Below are 17,869 nucleotides of genomic sequence, written 5' to 3'. Positions count from 1 at the left end.
ATATGTCTTACCCCAATCTGAATTATCAGAGGCTAATAGCAGTAAATAAAAAACGAAGATATTGAATCAAAATTGTTTGGTTACTTTGGGTATAATGCCAACGATAGCAAGGTTTGGATTATCATTGATACAGGTTCTTTGCATAAGCCCTGTGATTCTATAAGAAAAAGTATGTATATGGGATTAAGATACAGAGATGTTGGTGGGAGGGAGAGGACAGGTGGTACTGTTGTTCAGAATGCTCGGCGAGTAAGAGTGATGTAGAGGAGGGAGGAAGGAATCACATTTATTGAGGTTCTGTGTGGTAGGCTTACAAGCTTATATGTTCATTGTCTTTTAAACCTACAAATGTGTGAGATAGAAGTTATATTTCCCATTTTTACAGAAGAGAAAGTGAGTTCCTAGGAGGTTAAATAACTTAAGACCCACTCACCTCAGAAGTTGTCATGCTAGACACTGTACCCAAGAGTGTCTGATTCCAAGCACCCTTTCCACTGCACTGGTGTATCTGTCATTTAATGCATGCCCTTCTGCTTTTTTGCTGAATAGATGACCTGTTACAGACTATTCAGAGTACATCTGGACTAGCTGTTATTCTTTTTATTAAGAGTATGTTTCATCCATTTGAAAAGACTCCTGAGTTGGTAAGTACATCATCTCTTTTTTATTTTTATTTATTTTTTTGTGGTACTGGGGATGGAACCCGGGGACGTTCTATCCCATGTCTGGACTACACTCCTAGACCAATTTTATATTTTATTTGGAAACAGGGTCTCACTAAGTTGCTGAGAGCCTCACTGAGTAGATAAGGCTGGCTTCAAACCATGCGATCCTCTTGTCTCAGCCTCCTAAGTGCTGGGATTACAAGCGTGCGCCACCACGCCCGGCTCATCTTCTCCTTTTTAGAGTTGTAATTTATTGAAGGGCTAGGAATGCATTTACCTAGCAGGCGCCAGGCCGTGGATTCAATTTCCAGTACTACAAACAAACAAATAAGACACCCCCCCCATAAAAAATAAAAAAGAATTGTGATTTACTGAGAGCTAGACATATAAACTTTTTTTTTTTGTTTGTGGGTCTGGGGATGGAACCCAGGGCCATTTAACCTTCAAGCTACACCCCCTGCCCTAATTTTTATTCTCTTTTTTGAAATAGGGTCTCACTAAGTTGCAGAGGGCCTCACTAAATAGCTGAGGCTGTCCGCGAACTGCAATGCTCTAGTCTCAGCCTCCTGAATGCTGAGATTACAAATGTGCGCCACCACGCCCGGATCTAAACTTATTTTTAAATTTCTTTTATTTTTATTTTTTGATAGTGCTAGGGATTGAATCCAAGGCTATAAATATGTGAGGTGAGTGTTCTGCCAGTGAGGTACATTCCTAACCCTAAAAGATATTTTTAAAGTGAAATTGAGAAAAGGTTTTTATTTTACAAACACTGGACTTTCTGATGACCCTTATCTTTTATAATAAGGACAATTAAATCAGAGAAAGCAAAAAAAAAAAAAAGTAAATCCATCTCAAAAATAATTAGTATCAACATTTTATATATGTATCCTTCTGGCTTTTCTTATTTATTTATTTATTTATTTGGGTGTGGGGATGGAACCCAGGGGCATTTGACTCTGAGCTATACCCCCTGCCCTATTTTTTATTCTTTATTTTGAAACAGGGTCTCACTAAGTTGTGGAGGGCCTCACTAAGTAGCTGAGGGTATCTGCCAACTGCTATCCTCCTGTCTCAGCCTCCCGAATGCTGAAATTACAAGCTTGCACCACCACACCCGGGTTTTTACTTATTTTTTATTGGTGCATTGTAGTCATACATTTTAATGGGGTACAAGATGGTAGAGGCATACATGCACATATTACTCATTTAGCCCTTCCCTAATTCCCACCCCTCTGTTTTTTCTAATGCTTTTTGTTCAATTTAATCTCTCCTTAGTTATATAAAAGATATTTATAATATTAAAATTATGCTGAGATTGACATATAGGTACATAGTACAGCTTTGTGATCAATATGTACTTTTTATTTAAAAATAGCCTCAAATTATATACTTTAGAAAGGAATCATGCTGGAGTCAGTTAAGTGAATTTTGTTTCACGTGCGTGTGTGTATGTGTGTGTGCACATATACACATGTGTGCATGTGATTGGTGCTGGGGACTAACCCAGTTCCTTTTGTCTGTTGAGCATAAGATCTACCACTGGGCCCCAGTCCCTATGTGGAAAGTATTATTTGATAACTTAGACCACATTCCTTGTATTTACTGTTAGCTTTTTCCCTTCCTAAATTATTTAGAAACTCATTTGGCCTTTTTAATTAGACTTATGTAAAATATATGTGTAGTATTTTATGCTATCACATAATTGCTTGATATGCAGTAATTGCCTGATATCTTTTAAAAAAATGTATTTCTCAAATCTAAAAGCATTAAGCTCATCTACCTGCAGGTGGCAATGTGTTGTGCTATACCAGTACATTCAAACCAGCAAAATGATCCATATGGTTAGTTTTAATTTTTTCCTTTTAATATTAATATAACTTTAATGTTTGTGGCTATTTTATCTTTAAGTTTAGTTTTTCCTGGCATGTTTCAGGGGAAAGAGATTTTTGTATTTTTATTTTGAAATATCTTTTGAAAAATTTTAAAGCATTGTATGTATTACTTCTGTTACATATTTTCCAGATTAGCAGCGTGCTTCTCCGCTCAGTAGACTGCGCCAGCGTCCCCGAGTGGCTCGTGAGCAGCTGCAGGAGTCTGTGTTGTGCTGATGTCTCCGAGTCAGCTCTCTTATTCCTGTGTCAGGGGACACTTGCTATGTTGGACTGGCAGGACGGGAGCCTGGGCCTGAGTGGAGAGGCCCTGCTCATGGACGTTGTGCATGTTTTGTTCACCTTGAGTTCACAGTGAGTTTTGTTTTGCTTGTAAGATATTTAAAAGATGTAACTGAGACAGGTAATTATTTAGTAATCAAGTGAAAAGTGATCAGGATAAATCCTAAATTAAAAATAATACATGTGAGAGCCAGGTGTGGTGGTGCAAACTTGTAATCCCCACTTTTGGGAGGCTGAGACAGGAGGATTGCACAGGTTCGACGCCAGCCTCAGCAACTTAGTGAGAACCTGTTTCCAAATAAAATATAAAATAGGTCTGGGAGTTTGGCCCAGAGGTAGAAGGTAGAAAGCCCCTGGGTTCCACCCCTAGTGCACCCCCCCCCCCCCAAATGCTACCTGTGCTTCTACTTGGAAGGCTCAGAAAGGAGGATTGTAGGTTCAGCAACTCAGCATGACTCTCAGCAACCTCTCAAGACCCTATTTCAAAACAAAAAATAGGGCTGGGGGAGTTGCTTGGAGGTAGAATGGAGATCATCTGGTTCACAGGGATGTGTGTGTGTGTGTGTGTGTGTGTGTGTGTGTGTGTGTGTGTATTCACCATAATGGCGGAAAGTGATAATATGCTTAAAATGTAAAACTAGGCAGGTGTGGTGGCATAGTCTTGTAATTCCAGTATTTAGGAGTCTTGTAATTCCAGTATTTAGGAGGCTGAGACAGAAGGATCACAAGTTCATAGCCACCCTCAGCAACTTAGTGAGACTTCGTTTCAAAATAAAAAATAAAATAGGGCTGGGTGTGTAGTTCAGAATGATTTAATCCTCAGTATCACCAAAAAAAAAAAAAAAGAAAAAGAAAAAGAAAAAGAAAAAGAAAAAAGAAAGAAAAGATAAATAAAAATTGATAGTAATGAGCATGTGATAAAGGAAGAAAACTACCATGTTCCAAAATAATGTTTTACATGTTCAAACTATATACTATATATACTATATACTATATATATATGTATAGTATATATATTATATACTATACTATTCTTATATTTAAAAGATGCAAGTCAATTTCTTTTAGTATAATTGCAGGGTTGTGCAGCCACTGCAGTCAATTTTAGAATGTTTTTATCACCCTAAAAAAAAACCCCATTTACTCTACTCTTCCCAACCCTAGACTCAGTATGTTTTAAAACAACTGTGAGAGGCCGGGCGTGGTGGCGCACGCTTGTAATCCCCGCGCTTGGGAGGCGGAGACAGGAGGATCACGCTGGTTCGGAGCCAGCTTAAGAGACCTTGTTTCCAAATAAAAAAAAATATAAAATAGGTCTGGGAGTGTAGCCTGGAGGTAGAAAGGCTATCAGGAACCCCAGTACCACCAAAAAAAATAACCCCCCAAAACCCCAAAAAAACCCAACTGTGAAACCATTATCACTAGGAAGATAGAGAACATTTCATTCACCTCCAAAAGTTTCTTTGTGTTTCTTTTTGGATTTTTTTTAATAAGGTAAAAAGATTCATGCAAATATTTGGGATCTTTTTTGGCCTTGTTTGTAATTTTTTGTTTTTAAAATTTTGTAATAATTGTACTTTCTGTATTTAATTCTTTTTTTTTTGTGTGTGTGTGTGGGATGGGGATGGAACCCAGGGGCATTTGATCTCCGAGCTACACCCCCTGCCCTATTTTTTAATCTTTATTTTGAAACAGGGTCTCACTAACTTGCAGAGGGCCTCACTAAGTAGCTGAGGCTGTCTGCGAACCACGACCCTCTGGGATTACAAGCATGCACCACCACACCTGGCTCTTGTATTTAATATTTCTAATGTCTAAATGCTTATGAATAAAACTTCTCTTACTGGTCAGTTTATAATAATAAGACTTATGGTTCGTTTTTCTTCAGGATTAAGGAATCTACGCTGGAAATGTTTCTTTCTAGAATCTTGGCATCTTGGACTAACTCAGCTATACATGTCCTTGAATCAAGTTCCCCAAGCCTCAAGAACAGTCTGAATGGGAATTCAAGCACAGTTGGGAGACTTTTGGAATATGTCTATACCCACTGGGAACATCCATTGGATGCTCTAAGACACCAAACCAAAATCATATTTAGAAATCTTCTCCAGATCCACCAGCTAACCTTGGAAGGGGCAGATTCAATCATTGATCCTTTCTTTTTGGAGCTGACTGAGAGTCTTCTGCAGTTGGAATGGCATATTAAAGGAAAATACATATGCCTTGGCTGTTTGGTAGAATGCATAGGAATTGAACATATTTTGGCAATAGATAAAACTATTCCATCTCAAATCTTAGAGGTGATGGGGGACCAGTCTTTAGTACCTTATGCAAGTGACCTTTTGGAAACCATGTTTAAAAATCATAAGAGTCATTTGAAATCTCAGATTGTCGACAATACTTGGATTGACCGATGGCATGAGACTTGGGTTTCTCCTCTCCTTTATATACTGTGTGAAGGAAACCTGGATCAGAAATCTTACGTGATTGATTATTACTTGCCCAAATTATTAAATTATAGCCCTGAAAGTTTGAGGTACATGGTAAAGATTCTTCAGACTTCTATTGATGTTAAAACTGGTAAGAAAACAAATTTTTATTTTAATAATTTCTGGTTATAATGCTTATGTAGGTACCTAGGCAAATGTTGATCATATTTAAATTTAAATATCACATCTTTAAACAATAAAGAAGGATATTAATGATAGCTGTTTCAGATTGAGATGAATTTTTCTGTATGTAGTTGAATGGAGTTTTTTGACTGAAGACTATAGTATCCTGCATAATTCAAGCAATATTGTCAACTAAAATGGTTAAAACTTTCAGTTCTTCAGCCGGCCGTGGTGGCGCACGCTTGTAATCCCTGCGCTTGGGAGGCAGAGACTGGAGGATTGTGCAAGTTCAAAGCCAGCCGCACGTGCTGGCTTAGGAGACCCTGTTTCCAAATAAAAAAAAAGGTAAAAATGGGTCTGGGAGTGTAGCCTGGAGGTAGAAGGGCTTCCAGGAACCCCAGTACCACCAAAAAAACCCAAACCAAACAAACAAACAAAAAAACTTTCAGTTCTTCAAAGAGTCACTATAAAGTCATAGGAAAATTTTATTTCTATTTGTTTATTTCTTAAATAGTGACCAAAATAATTATTGTTTATAATTACTTTTTGTTTTGTTTTGTTTTGTTTGGTGGTACTGGGGGTGGAACCCAGAGACTTTCTACCTCCGGGCTATACTCCCAGACCTATTTTATATTTTATGTGGAAACAGGGTCTCAGTAAGTTGCTGAGAGCCTCACTAAGTAGCTGAGGCTGGCTTCGAACCTGTGCAATCCTCCTTTCTAAGCCTCCCAAGTGCGGGGATTACAAGCATGCACCACCACGCCCAGCTTTATAATTACTTAAAAAATTTTAAGTACAGAGTCTTATTATGTTCCCAGGCTGACCTCAAACTCCTGGACAGAAGTGATCTTTTTGTTTCAGTCTCCCAGGTAGCTGGGAATATAGGTTTGTGCCACTGTGCTCAGTGTCCATTATTTTCCAAAGTTTTTTTTTTCCCTTTTGTGGTACTGGGTCTTGCACATTTATTTGTAATTTTAATAATAGCTCTTCTTGTCTTTTTGAGAGTACAATGTACATGAATCTGTTCTGATGTAAAGTTGTCCTTATTTTGATTTTGATATCAAGGTGCCCTGTGAGCCAGAACTTGCTGCCCCCTCAATAAAGGCAATGTCTTAGCCCCTGGCACCACCAGGTGCTTTGTGAGCCTCCTTTTTTCTTCTTTATTAGTAAAAAATAGTTTTTCCAATGTATACAGAAAGGGTTAGTGTTTAACTATTTTTTGGTGGTACTAGGGATTGAACATAGAGGCATTCTACCTCTGAGCTATACCCCTAGCCCTATTTTTTTACTTTGAAACAGGGTTTCACTAAATTACAGAGGGCCTCACTAAATTCTTGAGGTTGGATTTACTTTCTAAGTACCAAGGAAAAAGTATAAGCAAAAATATGTTAATAATGTGAAAATTATGTTTACTTAAAATCAACACAGTTAAAAGCCAGGTGTGGTGGCACATGTTTGTAATCCCAGTATTTGGGAGGCTGAGATAGGAAGATTGTGGGTTTGTGGGTTCCTGGCCAGCCTCAGCTACTTAGTGAGGCCCTCTGGAACTTAGTGAGATCTTGTTTCAAAAATAAGAATAAAAAATAGGTCTGGGGTATAGATCCAGAGGTAAAATATCCCTGGGTTCAATCCCCAGTACCACACAAAAACAAAATAAACAAAACCAACACAATTGTAGTTAAAGAATCTGTTTAGGGGCTTTAATTTATGTTAGAATTTAGTTTAAAATGTGATTTTCATTTCTGAAAATATGTTAATTGGAAGTGTGAACACTGACAACTGAAAATTGTAGTAGTCGCTACATCGTGTGGTAATGGTCTTGGATGGTGTGCTTTGGGACAAGAGCAATCTTTTCTCTCCTTAGGGTCTTGTAATAGTAGAGGTGCTCTGGGAGCTTTGATGGCATGTCTACGGACAGCTAGAGCTCATGGACACCTTCAGTCTGCAACTGATTCCTGGAAGAACCTTGTGTCAAGTGCAAGAGTAAAGCAAGGCCTAGTTCATCAGCACTGCCAAGTAAGGAAATAAAGTTCCTGAGCATTTGTAAATACAGTAGGTCTCTGATTCTTTTATCCTTTAGCAGTCTAATACTGATGCCCTTCATTGCCTAGTACTATTTTAGAGAGTCTATAACAAGAATGACTATAAAGTGAGAAGTGTCATCCTTGTACCCAGGCTACTTAAATTTAATTGAGATTTGGGTGTGGCAGCACATGCTAGTACTTGGAGGGCTGAGACAGGAGAATCACAGGTGTGAGGCCAGCCTCAGCTACTTAGTGAGGCCCTCCACAACTTACTGAGACCCTGTTTCAAAATAAAGAATAAAATTAGGCTGAGGATGCAGCTCAGAGGTAGAATGCCCCTGGGTTCAATCTCTAGTACCGAAAAAAAAAAAAAAAAAAAAAGATTTAGTAGAGGGTGATAACTTGCATAAAACGTTGAGAAGACAGCACAGCTCCTTATATGGCTTATGCATGAGGACTTGCCTGGGGGGCTTAGAATAAGACTGATCAGAGTTGGTGGTCATTGATTAGGAAAGTAGAGCATTGGAACAGAAAGACAAGTACAAGGCCTGGATTTGGGATGTTGTCCTGCAGGAGGAAAGTGTTTTCTCCATTTTGCAGATAGCTCCAGTGTAGGCTGATGACACCAGGCACCACCTACCAGCTGAATGAAATAATTCAACCACAGCCAGTCTGGCTTCAGCAAGGCATTGGTGATAGCGGATGGAAACAGATGAATTTCCAGAGTGGGAGCAAAAACAAACCAGGAGACTAGAAGTGCTTGGCCGCTAGTCTAAGAGGGAGGTCAGGTGGTCCTAAGGTATAGTGGTCACTGAAATAAACCAAAAATGACTGAAGCTGAGTATTACCAGATTTAAGATGATTGATTTTTATAATCCCCCAGTTTGCATAATAAAATAAATGTCTAGGAAATAACCACAGGGTCACTGAGATTAGGAATCTTTGTAAGATATATATGTTGGGTAAATTGAAGCTTGTTTTTTTTCCTTTCATAGGCTGTATAAATAATTGGGCATTTGAGTGGTATAGACTTTGCTTAATTTCATGGCAAAATTAGCATTTTTTGCTTGTTGTGTTTTAGGTTCGGATAGATACATTAGGCCTGCTTTGTGAAAGTAATCGAAGCACAGAGATTGTGTCCGCAGAGGAAATGCTGTGGATTCAGTTCTTTATCATATATAATCTTAACAGCCAGTCTCCAGGAGTACGGCAGCAGATTTGTTCTCTTCTTAAAAAGGTGAATATCATGTTAGAAAGCATCAGAAAAAGTGCTGAACTTTGCTCTGGAAATCAAGATCTCAGATTTTGGGAGAGTATGGGAATTGGCATGGGTTTGGGCTGCCATGTTGTCTCACAGCCCTTCTGTGACCTGCTCTATGATTCTGTTCTAAAGTTTACATGTGGGATTAAAATCCTTTCATTTTGTTGTAGCAAATTAACCATGAGCTCTTTTTTTGAAAGAAAAAAAAGCTAGCATTGGGGTTCTTGGAATGTAAGGTGGTTTTAAGTAAGCTTTGGTAATTAGAGGAATGTTGCTTGCATGTTACAGTTTTTCTTTAAGAACCTTGTAAAATGGTTATTTTTGAATCATTCAATTCGAATGAATTGTACAACACAGTTATGGGGTGAAGAATTGGTATAGAAATGAGTGTATCATCTTCAGATTCATATCAACTTAAAGGAAAATGTGAGGACTGTGGTTTAATGACTGTATTCTGTTGCAGTAATGGTTCGTTTTGGTTTAAAGATAAATGCTAATTTTATGTCAAAAAGAAAATTAGACTTTAAGAGTTGAAAAACTGGTAGTCTCCTTGCCTTAGAATTTTTCTCTTTCAGGTTAATGTTTAAAGTGTGGCTCACATTTTTTTCCCCTCAAAAGTTATTTTGTAGGATACAGGAAAGTTCCCAGGTGCTTTTTAAATTGCAGCAAAGTAAATCCAAACATGAACCAGAGAATGAGATAACGAAAGACCCACCTTCTGTTACTTTACAGCAATATAAGGTAGGTGGTACATTTCTAGACATAGAGAGTTTTATGAAATCTAAATCAATTATGAATAAGCATCAGAAGGAAGCACGTGGAAGTCTCTGTGTTTGTGAATTGTGTTTCTGTGCTTTTTTTCTTCAAAGTGGGTGTTACATTTTGCTTCTGGGGTTTTGGAACTCCACTTGAGGTAGCCTGCTTTGTTGAACCAGTGCTATCTATACTTGAGGGCTGTCACACCTCAGTGACATATAGCCAGGTGAATTTAGCACTTTAACAAACACATAATTGCCAGCTCTGTGGCTGGGCCTTTGTTCTTTAGACTGATGTAACATACAGTGACTTGACCTTAGTGACTTCTGCCCATAGTTGGCTATGGAGGGAGGTATGTGTCTATACTATTTTAGGGTGAACTTGAAGAGTAGAGTAAGCTGTCTTCCAGGGTACTGTTGATAGAATGTATAGAATTGATGGAGCCCCAGGTACAACAGCTCTGGTCTAGACCAGGGCTCAGTTTTGAAAATCTTCTATTTATTTTCAGCAGAATAGAATGAGCTTTTCAGTGCTTTCATACTCCAAATCTAGCCTCTTAGAAGCAGACCTTAATTTTTTTGTAAGGCCAAAATAAAAGACAGAATTCATCTGTTTTAGTTTATTTAGGCAAACAGGTATAATAAATTAGTGACACATTTGAACTACAGCATACTACCTAGCTACAATAGGAATTGTACTTTTTATAGAGTCTAAGAAGATAAGGTCTTTATAACTTATGGTCATTGGTATTAGTCTATAATTTTATGTTGGCTATTGCAAACTACTCGAGGCTAGATACTTCAGAAAGAAAAGAGGTTGGTGGCTGGAAAGTCCAAACAGCATAATACTAACCTCTGGCATAGGCTCCCTGCTGTGTCACAGTATGGTAGAAAGGCGGTGTAGCAGGGAAGAAGCTTGTGTACAGAGAGTGGGAGCAAGAGAGCAAGCTGAGAAAGTTGAACTGGCGTGTAACAACCCATCCTCATAGGAACTGATTTAGTCCCACAACACCTGACTCGCTCCTGCTAAGAGACAGCGTCAATTGGCTCATGAAGGCAGAGCCCCCATAATCTAACTACCTGCAGCTAGGCTCTGCTTCTTAAAGGTCCCACCACCTCAGCCCTGGGGACCACACTTGAAGGACATTAACCTTGGGAAAACGAGCCATATCCAAACCATTGCCGGGACCACGCTAAATTCTCAAGTGAAGTAAACAACTGGTGTGGTTTTTGAAAATATGTACACACTCAATTCAAATGCATTTAAAACATGCACTCTTAAAGGTGATACTCTAACATTGTGAGTTAACTCAGTTATACTTATTATAAATTTTTTTTAGAATTTCATGTCAACCATTTGCAACAGTCTTTTTGAAGCTTTGTTTCCTGGATCTTCTTACTCAACTAGATTTTCAGCTTTAACCATTTTAGGCTCAATAGCTGAAGTTTTTCCTGTCTTAGAAGGTAAGTTTTCAGTAAATGTTTTGGAAAATTATTATTATTTTTTTTAAATTTCATGACATACTTTTTCAACATTTGGCCTTACTTGAAGTTTCAGTTTTTATTGTCTTCATATTCCTTTTTACTATATGGTTGCTTGTACGTAATTAAATTTACTAGTATAGGACAGAAGGGAGAGACTCTCTCCTTTTCATCAATCATTATTTGCCACCCCAAAGCTACAATTTTTATTGGATTATGCTTATTATGGGAAGAGTTCCTGCTCTTACCTCCCTAATTTGTTTTTTACTAGTTTAAGAAAGGGCCCAATATTAAAAAAAAAATTTTTTTTTCCAGTACTGGGATTGAAACCAGGTCCTCTTGCTGTTCTTTAAGCTTTAAAAATTAAAATGATACACACACTTGTAATACCAGCATTTGGGAGGCTGAGACTGGAGGATCGTGGTTCGCAGACAGCCTCAGCTACTTAGTGAGGCCCTTTGCAACCTAGTGAGACGGGTTTCAAAATAAAGAATAAAAATAGGGCTGGGGGTATAAGTTGGAGGTCAAATGCCCCTGGCTTCCATCCCCAGTACCACAAAAAAAAATTAAAATAATAATGGTCTCTCTTGTAGTTAATATTCCTCAGTGGGTCTTTGTGGTTAAAATGTGGTTTCCTTTGGGTGCTGTGTGTTTCATAAGCCCCAGTCAGGTTTCGGAAAGACATTATGAGGATGTCATTTCCAGGCATTCTGGTTTAGTGATGTTGTTTCTCCTTCTGTAAGGTACTCCAAAGAATAAACATTTAACTCCCTCTTTGAATCATATTTTTCCTTTTTGATAAGAAGTGATCTGTTGTATTAAATATTAAATATTAGGCAAAGTATGGCTTTTTAAATGGGCGAGGGAGGTTTAGTTGCTGTTAATAATAATTGCTTGCTTCATTTGAGAAAAGTTACATTTTTCAAGTTTTTATTTGGAGGAAATTCAACCCAGTAGCAGAGTTTCAAGAACAGCTACATACCCTCTATCTCAACTGATTGGCTGTTAATATTTTGCCATATTTACTTTTTCTATATTTCATCAATTTTAGAACCACTGTAAAGGATCTAATTCAGGAAATTTACTATTGGTACAGTGCTATTATCTAATCTATAATCCATAGTCAAATTTTGCCAACTGTCTCAACAAATGGCCTATTATAGGAAAAAAAATTCTCACAAGCTGGGAACCAATTCTAGATCAGACTTTGCATTTCTGTGTTAATGCCTCTCTTTAGCTTCTCTTATTCTGGAAAGTTCTTGTCTTCATGACATTTAACATTTTGGAAGAATGTTTCTCAGTTGGGGTTTGTCTTATTTTTTTCCTCAATGATTTGATTAAAGTTATGCATTTTTGGCAAGAATGTTTCATAGTTGATATGTTATCATATCAGAAGGTAAATGAGGTTGGCTTATTTCAGTATTCACAGTGATAAATTTGATTATCTCCTTTACATGGGAGTGGTAGGCCAAAAAATGTCCTCCAAAAGACAGTCACATCAAATCCTTAGACTCTGTGGTGAGCCTTAACATGGAAAACGGCTGTCTCAGTCTACATTCTTACTGCAGTAGCTAGTAAACCTGACCACACAACTTAGAGGAAGATTTATTTGCTCACAGTGTTTTGGATTTCTTGGAGTTTGTCCATGTGAGGCTGAGTCTGATGCTCAGAGCATAGCATTGAGAAGAGGAGAGAGAGAAAAGACATGAGCTCTGCTCCTTTCATCACAGAGGCTTGAAGCAGAGAGCCAGCAAGTACGGGAGCTCAGAGACACAGCACGGTCTCTAAGGCCACACCCCAGGGGCCCACCTTCCCAGCCTCACCCCACCGCCTAGGCTTCCACCCAGATAAGTCCAGATGAGTTTACTGATGAGATCACAACCTTCACGACTCAATGACATCAACTTCTAATGACAATTCATTAGTTCCTCAGGGGGCATTCTGTAACTTTCTAAAGAAAGAGTCTTTCTAGATGTGATAAAATTAAGGAACCTTAGTATCTGAGTAGGCCATAAGTGCCATTAAAAGTATTCTCATCAGAGAGGCAGAGATTTGACACAGCAGAGAAGGCAGTGTGACAGTGGAGGTAGAGGTCGGAGTGATGCAGCTGCATGCTGTGGAATGCTGGCAGTCCCCAGAAGCTGGAAGAGGCTCATTTAGCCTCTGGAGTGAGCCTGGCCCTCCTGACACCTTAGCGATGGACTTGCAGCTCCTAGAACTATGAGAGAAGAGAATTTTTTGGTTTTAAACTACCAAAGAAGCTGGGAGTGGTGGCACAAGCCTATAAGCCTGTAATCCCAGTACTTGGGAACCTGAGACAGGAGGATCACAGGTTCGAGGTCAGCCTCAGCAAGTAGTGATACTCTCTTCAACCTAGTGAATACCCTATTTCAAAACTAAAAATAAAATAGAGCTGGGACTGGAGCTCAGAGGTAGAATGCTCTTGGCTTCCATTCCCAGTACCACAAAAAGAAGAATCTACCAAAATGTGTGGTTGTGTAACCTCCACAGAAAATGAATACAAGGGCATCTACCAGTTTAGGGAATTTTAGTGGTGCTACAACTGCACTGAGGTGTTTTTTGTTTTTTTGTTTTTTTTTAAAATAAAGTGAGAAAATACATTTTTTTCTTCGGCAAAGTTTTCTGCACATTTTACTCATAACTATACCCAAGTGTGTGGGAGGAAAAACACTGGCCTGAATTATTTCAGTCAGGAGGATAATTTAATATATTTATTTATTTTTTGTGGGTCTGGGGATGGAACCCAGGGGTATTCGACCTCCAACCTATACTCCCTGTCCTATTTTCTATTCTTTATTATTTTAATTTTTTAATTTTTTTGTGGTACTGGGGGTGGAACCCAGGGGCTTTTCAACCTCTGCTATACTCCCAGACCTACTTTATACTTTATTTGAAAACAGGGTTTTACTAAGTTGCTGCGAGCTTCACTCAGTAGCTGAGGCCGGCTTCGAACCTGTGCATTCCTCCTGTCTCAGCCTCCCAAGAACTGAGATTACAGCTGGGATTATAGGTGTGTGCCACCATGCCCGGCTTGTATTCTTTATATTTTTATTTTATTTTATTTTATTTTTTGTGGTACTGGGGATGGAACCCTTCTACCTCCTGGCTATACTTCCAGACTTATTTTTATATTTTTATTTAGAAACAGGGTCTCTTAAGCCAGAGAGGCTGGCTTCGTACCTGCGCGATCCTCCTGTCTCTGCCTCCCAAGCGTGGGGATTACAAGCGTGCGCCACCACGCCCGGCCTTCACTGAGTTGCAGAGGGCCTCACTCAGTAGCTGAGGCTGTCTGTGAATCGCGTTCCTCCAGTCTCAGCCTCTTGAATGCTGGTATAACAAGTGGCACCACCATGCCCAGCTATACTCATTTTCTATAAACTTGGTAACTTCAGAAGCTTAATTTTATTTCCTTTAATTCACTTTTGAATCTTTTTTTTCTCTTGAAAGGTGGAGTTCAAGCAGTATATCAGCTGCGTGATGATATTGATGTTGGTCGATTCCAAACACTGTTGGAATGTTTCACCAGTACTTTTGAAGACGTGAAAACTTTGGCATTTGACCTTCTAATGAAGTTATCAATAACAGCTGTACAATTTCTGGTACTTGGACTTTTTCTGTGTAAATATAAGTAGGATATAGGCATAAAAACTTTCTACTTTAGCATAATTAAAGCAATATGAGGATTATTTAAGTTCATTGAATCTTTTTTTTATGTCTTTTTTTGTGTGTGAGGTACTGGGATTGGCCACAGAGATATTCTGCCTCTGAGCTACACCATCCCCCTTATTTTAGTTAATTTATTTATATTTTTTGTGGTGCTGAGGATTGAACCCAGGAATGCTCTACCTTTGAGCTACCCACCCAAGCCCTATTTTTTATAATTTATTTTGAAACCAGGTCTCACTACATTATGGAGGGTTTCACTAAGTAGCTGAGGCTGGCCACAAACCTGCAATCTTCCTGTCTCAGCCTCCCAAGTACTGGGATTACAGGATGGAACCCAGGGGCATTCGACCTCTGAGCTATACCCCCTGCCTTATTTTTTAAAATTCTTTTTTATTTTATTTTATTTTTGGTGGTAATGGGGGTGGAACCCAGGGGCTTTCTACCTCTGGACTATACTCCCAGACCTATTTTATACTTTATTTGGAAACAGGGTCTCACTAAGTTGCTGAGAGCCTCACTAAGTAGCTGAGGCTGGCTTCGAACCTGCGTTATCCTCCGCCTCAGCCTCCTAAGCATGGGGATTACAAGCGTGCGCCACCATGCCTGGCTTTTTTTATTTTTTATTTTATAAAGAGTCTCACTAAGTTGCAGAGGGCCTCACTAAGTAGCTGAGGCTGTCCACAAACCATGATCCTATGGTCTCAGCCTCCTGAATGCTGGGATTACAAGTGTGCACCAATATACCTGGCTACCTTTTATTTTGAAACAGGGTCTCACTAAGATGCAGAGGGCCTCACTTAGTTTCTGAGGCTGGCCTTGAACCTGCAATCCTCCTGTCTCAGCCTCCCAGATACTGGGATTACAGGCAAGTGCCACCATGCCAATCTTTTATGTTTTTTGACTGTTCGGTCGTTATGTTTCTATAGTTGTTGGGTAGTGAAAATGGAGGAAATACTGAAAAAGAAAAATTTCAAATCAATGAGCCTTACATTTTTTTATTGCTTTGATAAAAAGGAAGGTATAGGAGTCAGAAGATTTTTATTATTTACAAGATTATTGGTAGATTTCAGCTAACAATAGTCTCTTCAGTTTCCCCACTCATGTAATATTTGATCAAAACACATCACTTACAGTAACTTGAGGTTTTAAAGTTAATTTTCCTGCTTAGTAGACTAGGAAGCTGAGTGTAAATGAGGTAAAGAACATGTTTCTGGTGTTCCAGTAAGCAGTAGCTAAACTTGAGACTGAAACTAAAGAGTATTTGAGGTTAGCTCTAGTTCTTTCCTTTGGTGCTCTGCCCCAGCTCTGATACCTTACTCTTCCCACCTTGAGAAGGCACGCAAGTTGGGCTCAGGAGTGAAGCAGGGTTGGTCTTCTGGGGACCCTTAGCCCGGCTTTCTCTGCCGTGGAGACTGTGTGGTTGGCAGCACCATAGTGGCTCTGGAGCTGTGCTCTAGCTTTCCAGAGCTTTACGAGCCAGGGGCGCCTGCAGGGATGGGGTCCATCTGTGCGGCTGTATTTGTGGCACGGTGTCTTGTAGGCTCAGTGTGCTCTGTAGGAGCACAGGGAGCACAGTGCCTGTTTCCGTGGCTTTATGGAATTGCAAGATTTCTGGGTATCTTTTCTGGTTTGGTCTTGTGAGTGGCTCTTCAGTTTCTTCCTATGCCTGTGGTCTCTCAGGGACACTGGTGAGCAGACGGTTGTGTGTTGCTCAGCTTGCTAAATTTTCTTCCATATTGAGTTTTGAAGTAAGAGATTTTTTCTTCTGTCTGCCTTCATCTCTCTCTTACTATTTATCCCCTTTAGCCTTTTCTCATATACTTATCCCTCACTCCTGGAAAATATTTTTAGAGTATCTGTAAGAAGATATATCATATATATGAAAAACCTGATTCTTATATTAACTGTGAAGGGCCCTTACAGGTCCTCTGCCTCTCTAGTTTGGTAAATACATTTTTGGTATAGAGATACTAACTGCAAAATTTGGAACCTTAATGCCAAACGTGACTTGCTACATTACGGTCTGGCTTGTAGATTAGTAAAATGATAATTGGAAGACGGGGTGGTGGCTTACACTTATAATCCCATGCCTGTGAGTCTGAGACAGGGGGATTGTAGGTTTGTGGCCAGCCTCCTCAACTGAGACCCTGTTTCAAAAAAGAAGAATAAAGTAGGGCTAGGGGATAGCTCAGAGGTAGAATGTCCCTGGATTCCATCTCTAGTACCACACACACACACACACACAAAATAAATAAAGAAAAAGAAAAATGGTAATTGGAATAGGTATCAAAATATAAAAATGTTAATTTTTTATTTAAAGTCTCCTTAAGTATATTCTATGTAATTATTTTTTAAAATATAGTTAGCAATAAAGCAAAAATTTTTTTTTGGTGGTGGTACTGGGGTTTCTGGAAGCCCTTCTATGTCCGGGCTACACTCCCAGACCTATTTTTACATTTTTTTTTTTTAAATTTGGAAACAGGGTCTCCTAAGCCAGTGCGCGTGGCTAGCTTCGAACCTGCGCGATCCTCCTGCCTCTGCCTCCCAAGCGCGGGGATTACAAAGTGTGCGCCACCATGCCCGACAATAAAGCAATTTTTGAATGTTCACCTAAGATAAATACCCTGTATATAATACATACATGTGATGGCATATCCTTCTAATATATGACTTTACTATTTACTTAGTTGAATGTCCTTCTTTCTGTGGAGTTATATATTCTAGGTCTTTATTTTGTATATTGATTAGTCTAAAGTCATGGAACAAAGATATTTTAGGCTTCAAAGTCTATTTATCATGTTTCTTATTAATTGGATAATAGTGCAGTTCAAGAACTGCAGTTACAAAAATAGCATAGACATTAGTTCCTTCTAATATTTATTTAAGCTTTTGATCACTATTTTTAAAAATTTTATATCATAGAAAACTAAACACATCAAATGACAAAGAATTTAAATTGAAAAACATAATTAAGGTAGTACATTAGATGTTGACTATTTTAAAATAATATCATTAAATACTAGCATACCTACAGTTAACCTTTAAAATTAAGTTGTAATCATTTTTTCCCCTCATTGAGGACAGTTTCAGAATAGAATTAGAATATTATTGAGCAACCAAACCCTAATTTTCAGAGTGGTAAACATCTAGCCTGGCATCTGTAAAGTTGGGACCCTGTGTGTTTCTCTCCTACTGCCTTCTATGACTAG

General features: G+C 38.8%; 1 protein-coding gene across 1 annotated transcript in view; it reads left to right on the top strand.

Moving 5' to 3' along the window:
* The window catches only part of THADA (THADA armadillo repeat containing), a gene marked incomplete at both ends in the record, with an annotated part of 379,586 nt that overhangs the window by 13,873 nt on the left and 347,844 nt on the right, over window positions 1–17,869 (top strand). The window contains 8 exons of the mRNA XM_080711248.1: window positions 550–644; window positions 2,691–2,911; window positions 4,728–5,419; window positions 7,316–7,467; window positions 8,557–8,712; window positions 9,355–9,477; window positions 10,832–10,955; window positions 14,442–14,593. Coding sequence (XP_080567374.1) covers window positions 550–644; window positions 2,691–2,911; window positions 4,728–5,419; window positions 7,316–7,467; window positions 8,557–8,712; window positions 9,355–9,477; window positions 10,832–10,955; window positions 14,442–14,593 — 1,715 coding nt within the window. The remainder of the gene's footprint in view (window positions 1–549; window positions 645–2,690; window positions 2,912–4,727; window positions 5,420–7,315; window positions 7,468–8,556; window positions 8,713–9,354; window positions 9,478–10,831; window positions 10,956–14,441; window positions 14,594–17,869) is intronic.

Source organism: Muscardinus avellanarius (assembly GCF_963383645.1).
Source record: "Muscardinus avellanarius genome assembly, chromosome: 15".
Lineage (NCBI taxonomy): Eukaryota > Metazoa > Chordata > Mammalia > Rodentia > Gliridae > Muscardinus > Muscardinus avellanarius.
Note: the sequence above shows the minus strand (reverse complement) of the source record. Positions and strands in the feature narration are given on the sequence as shown.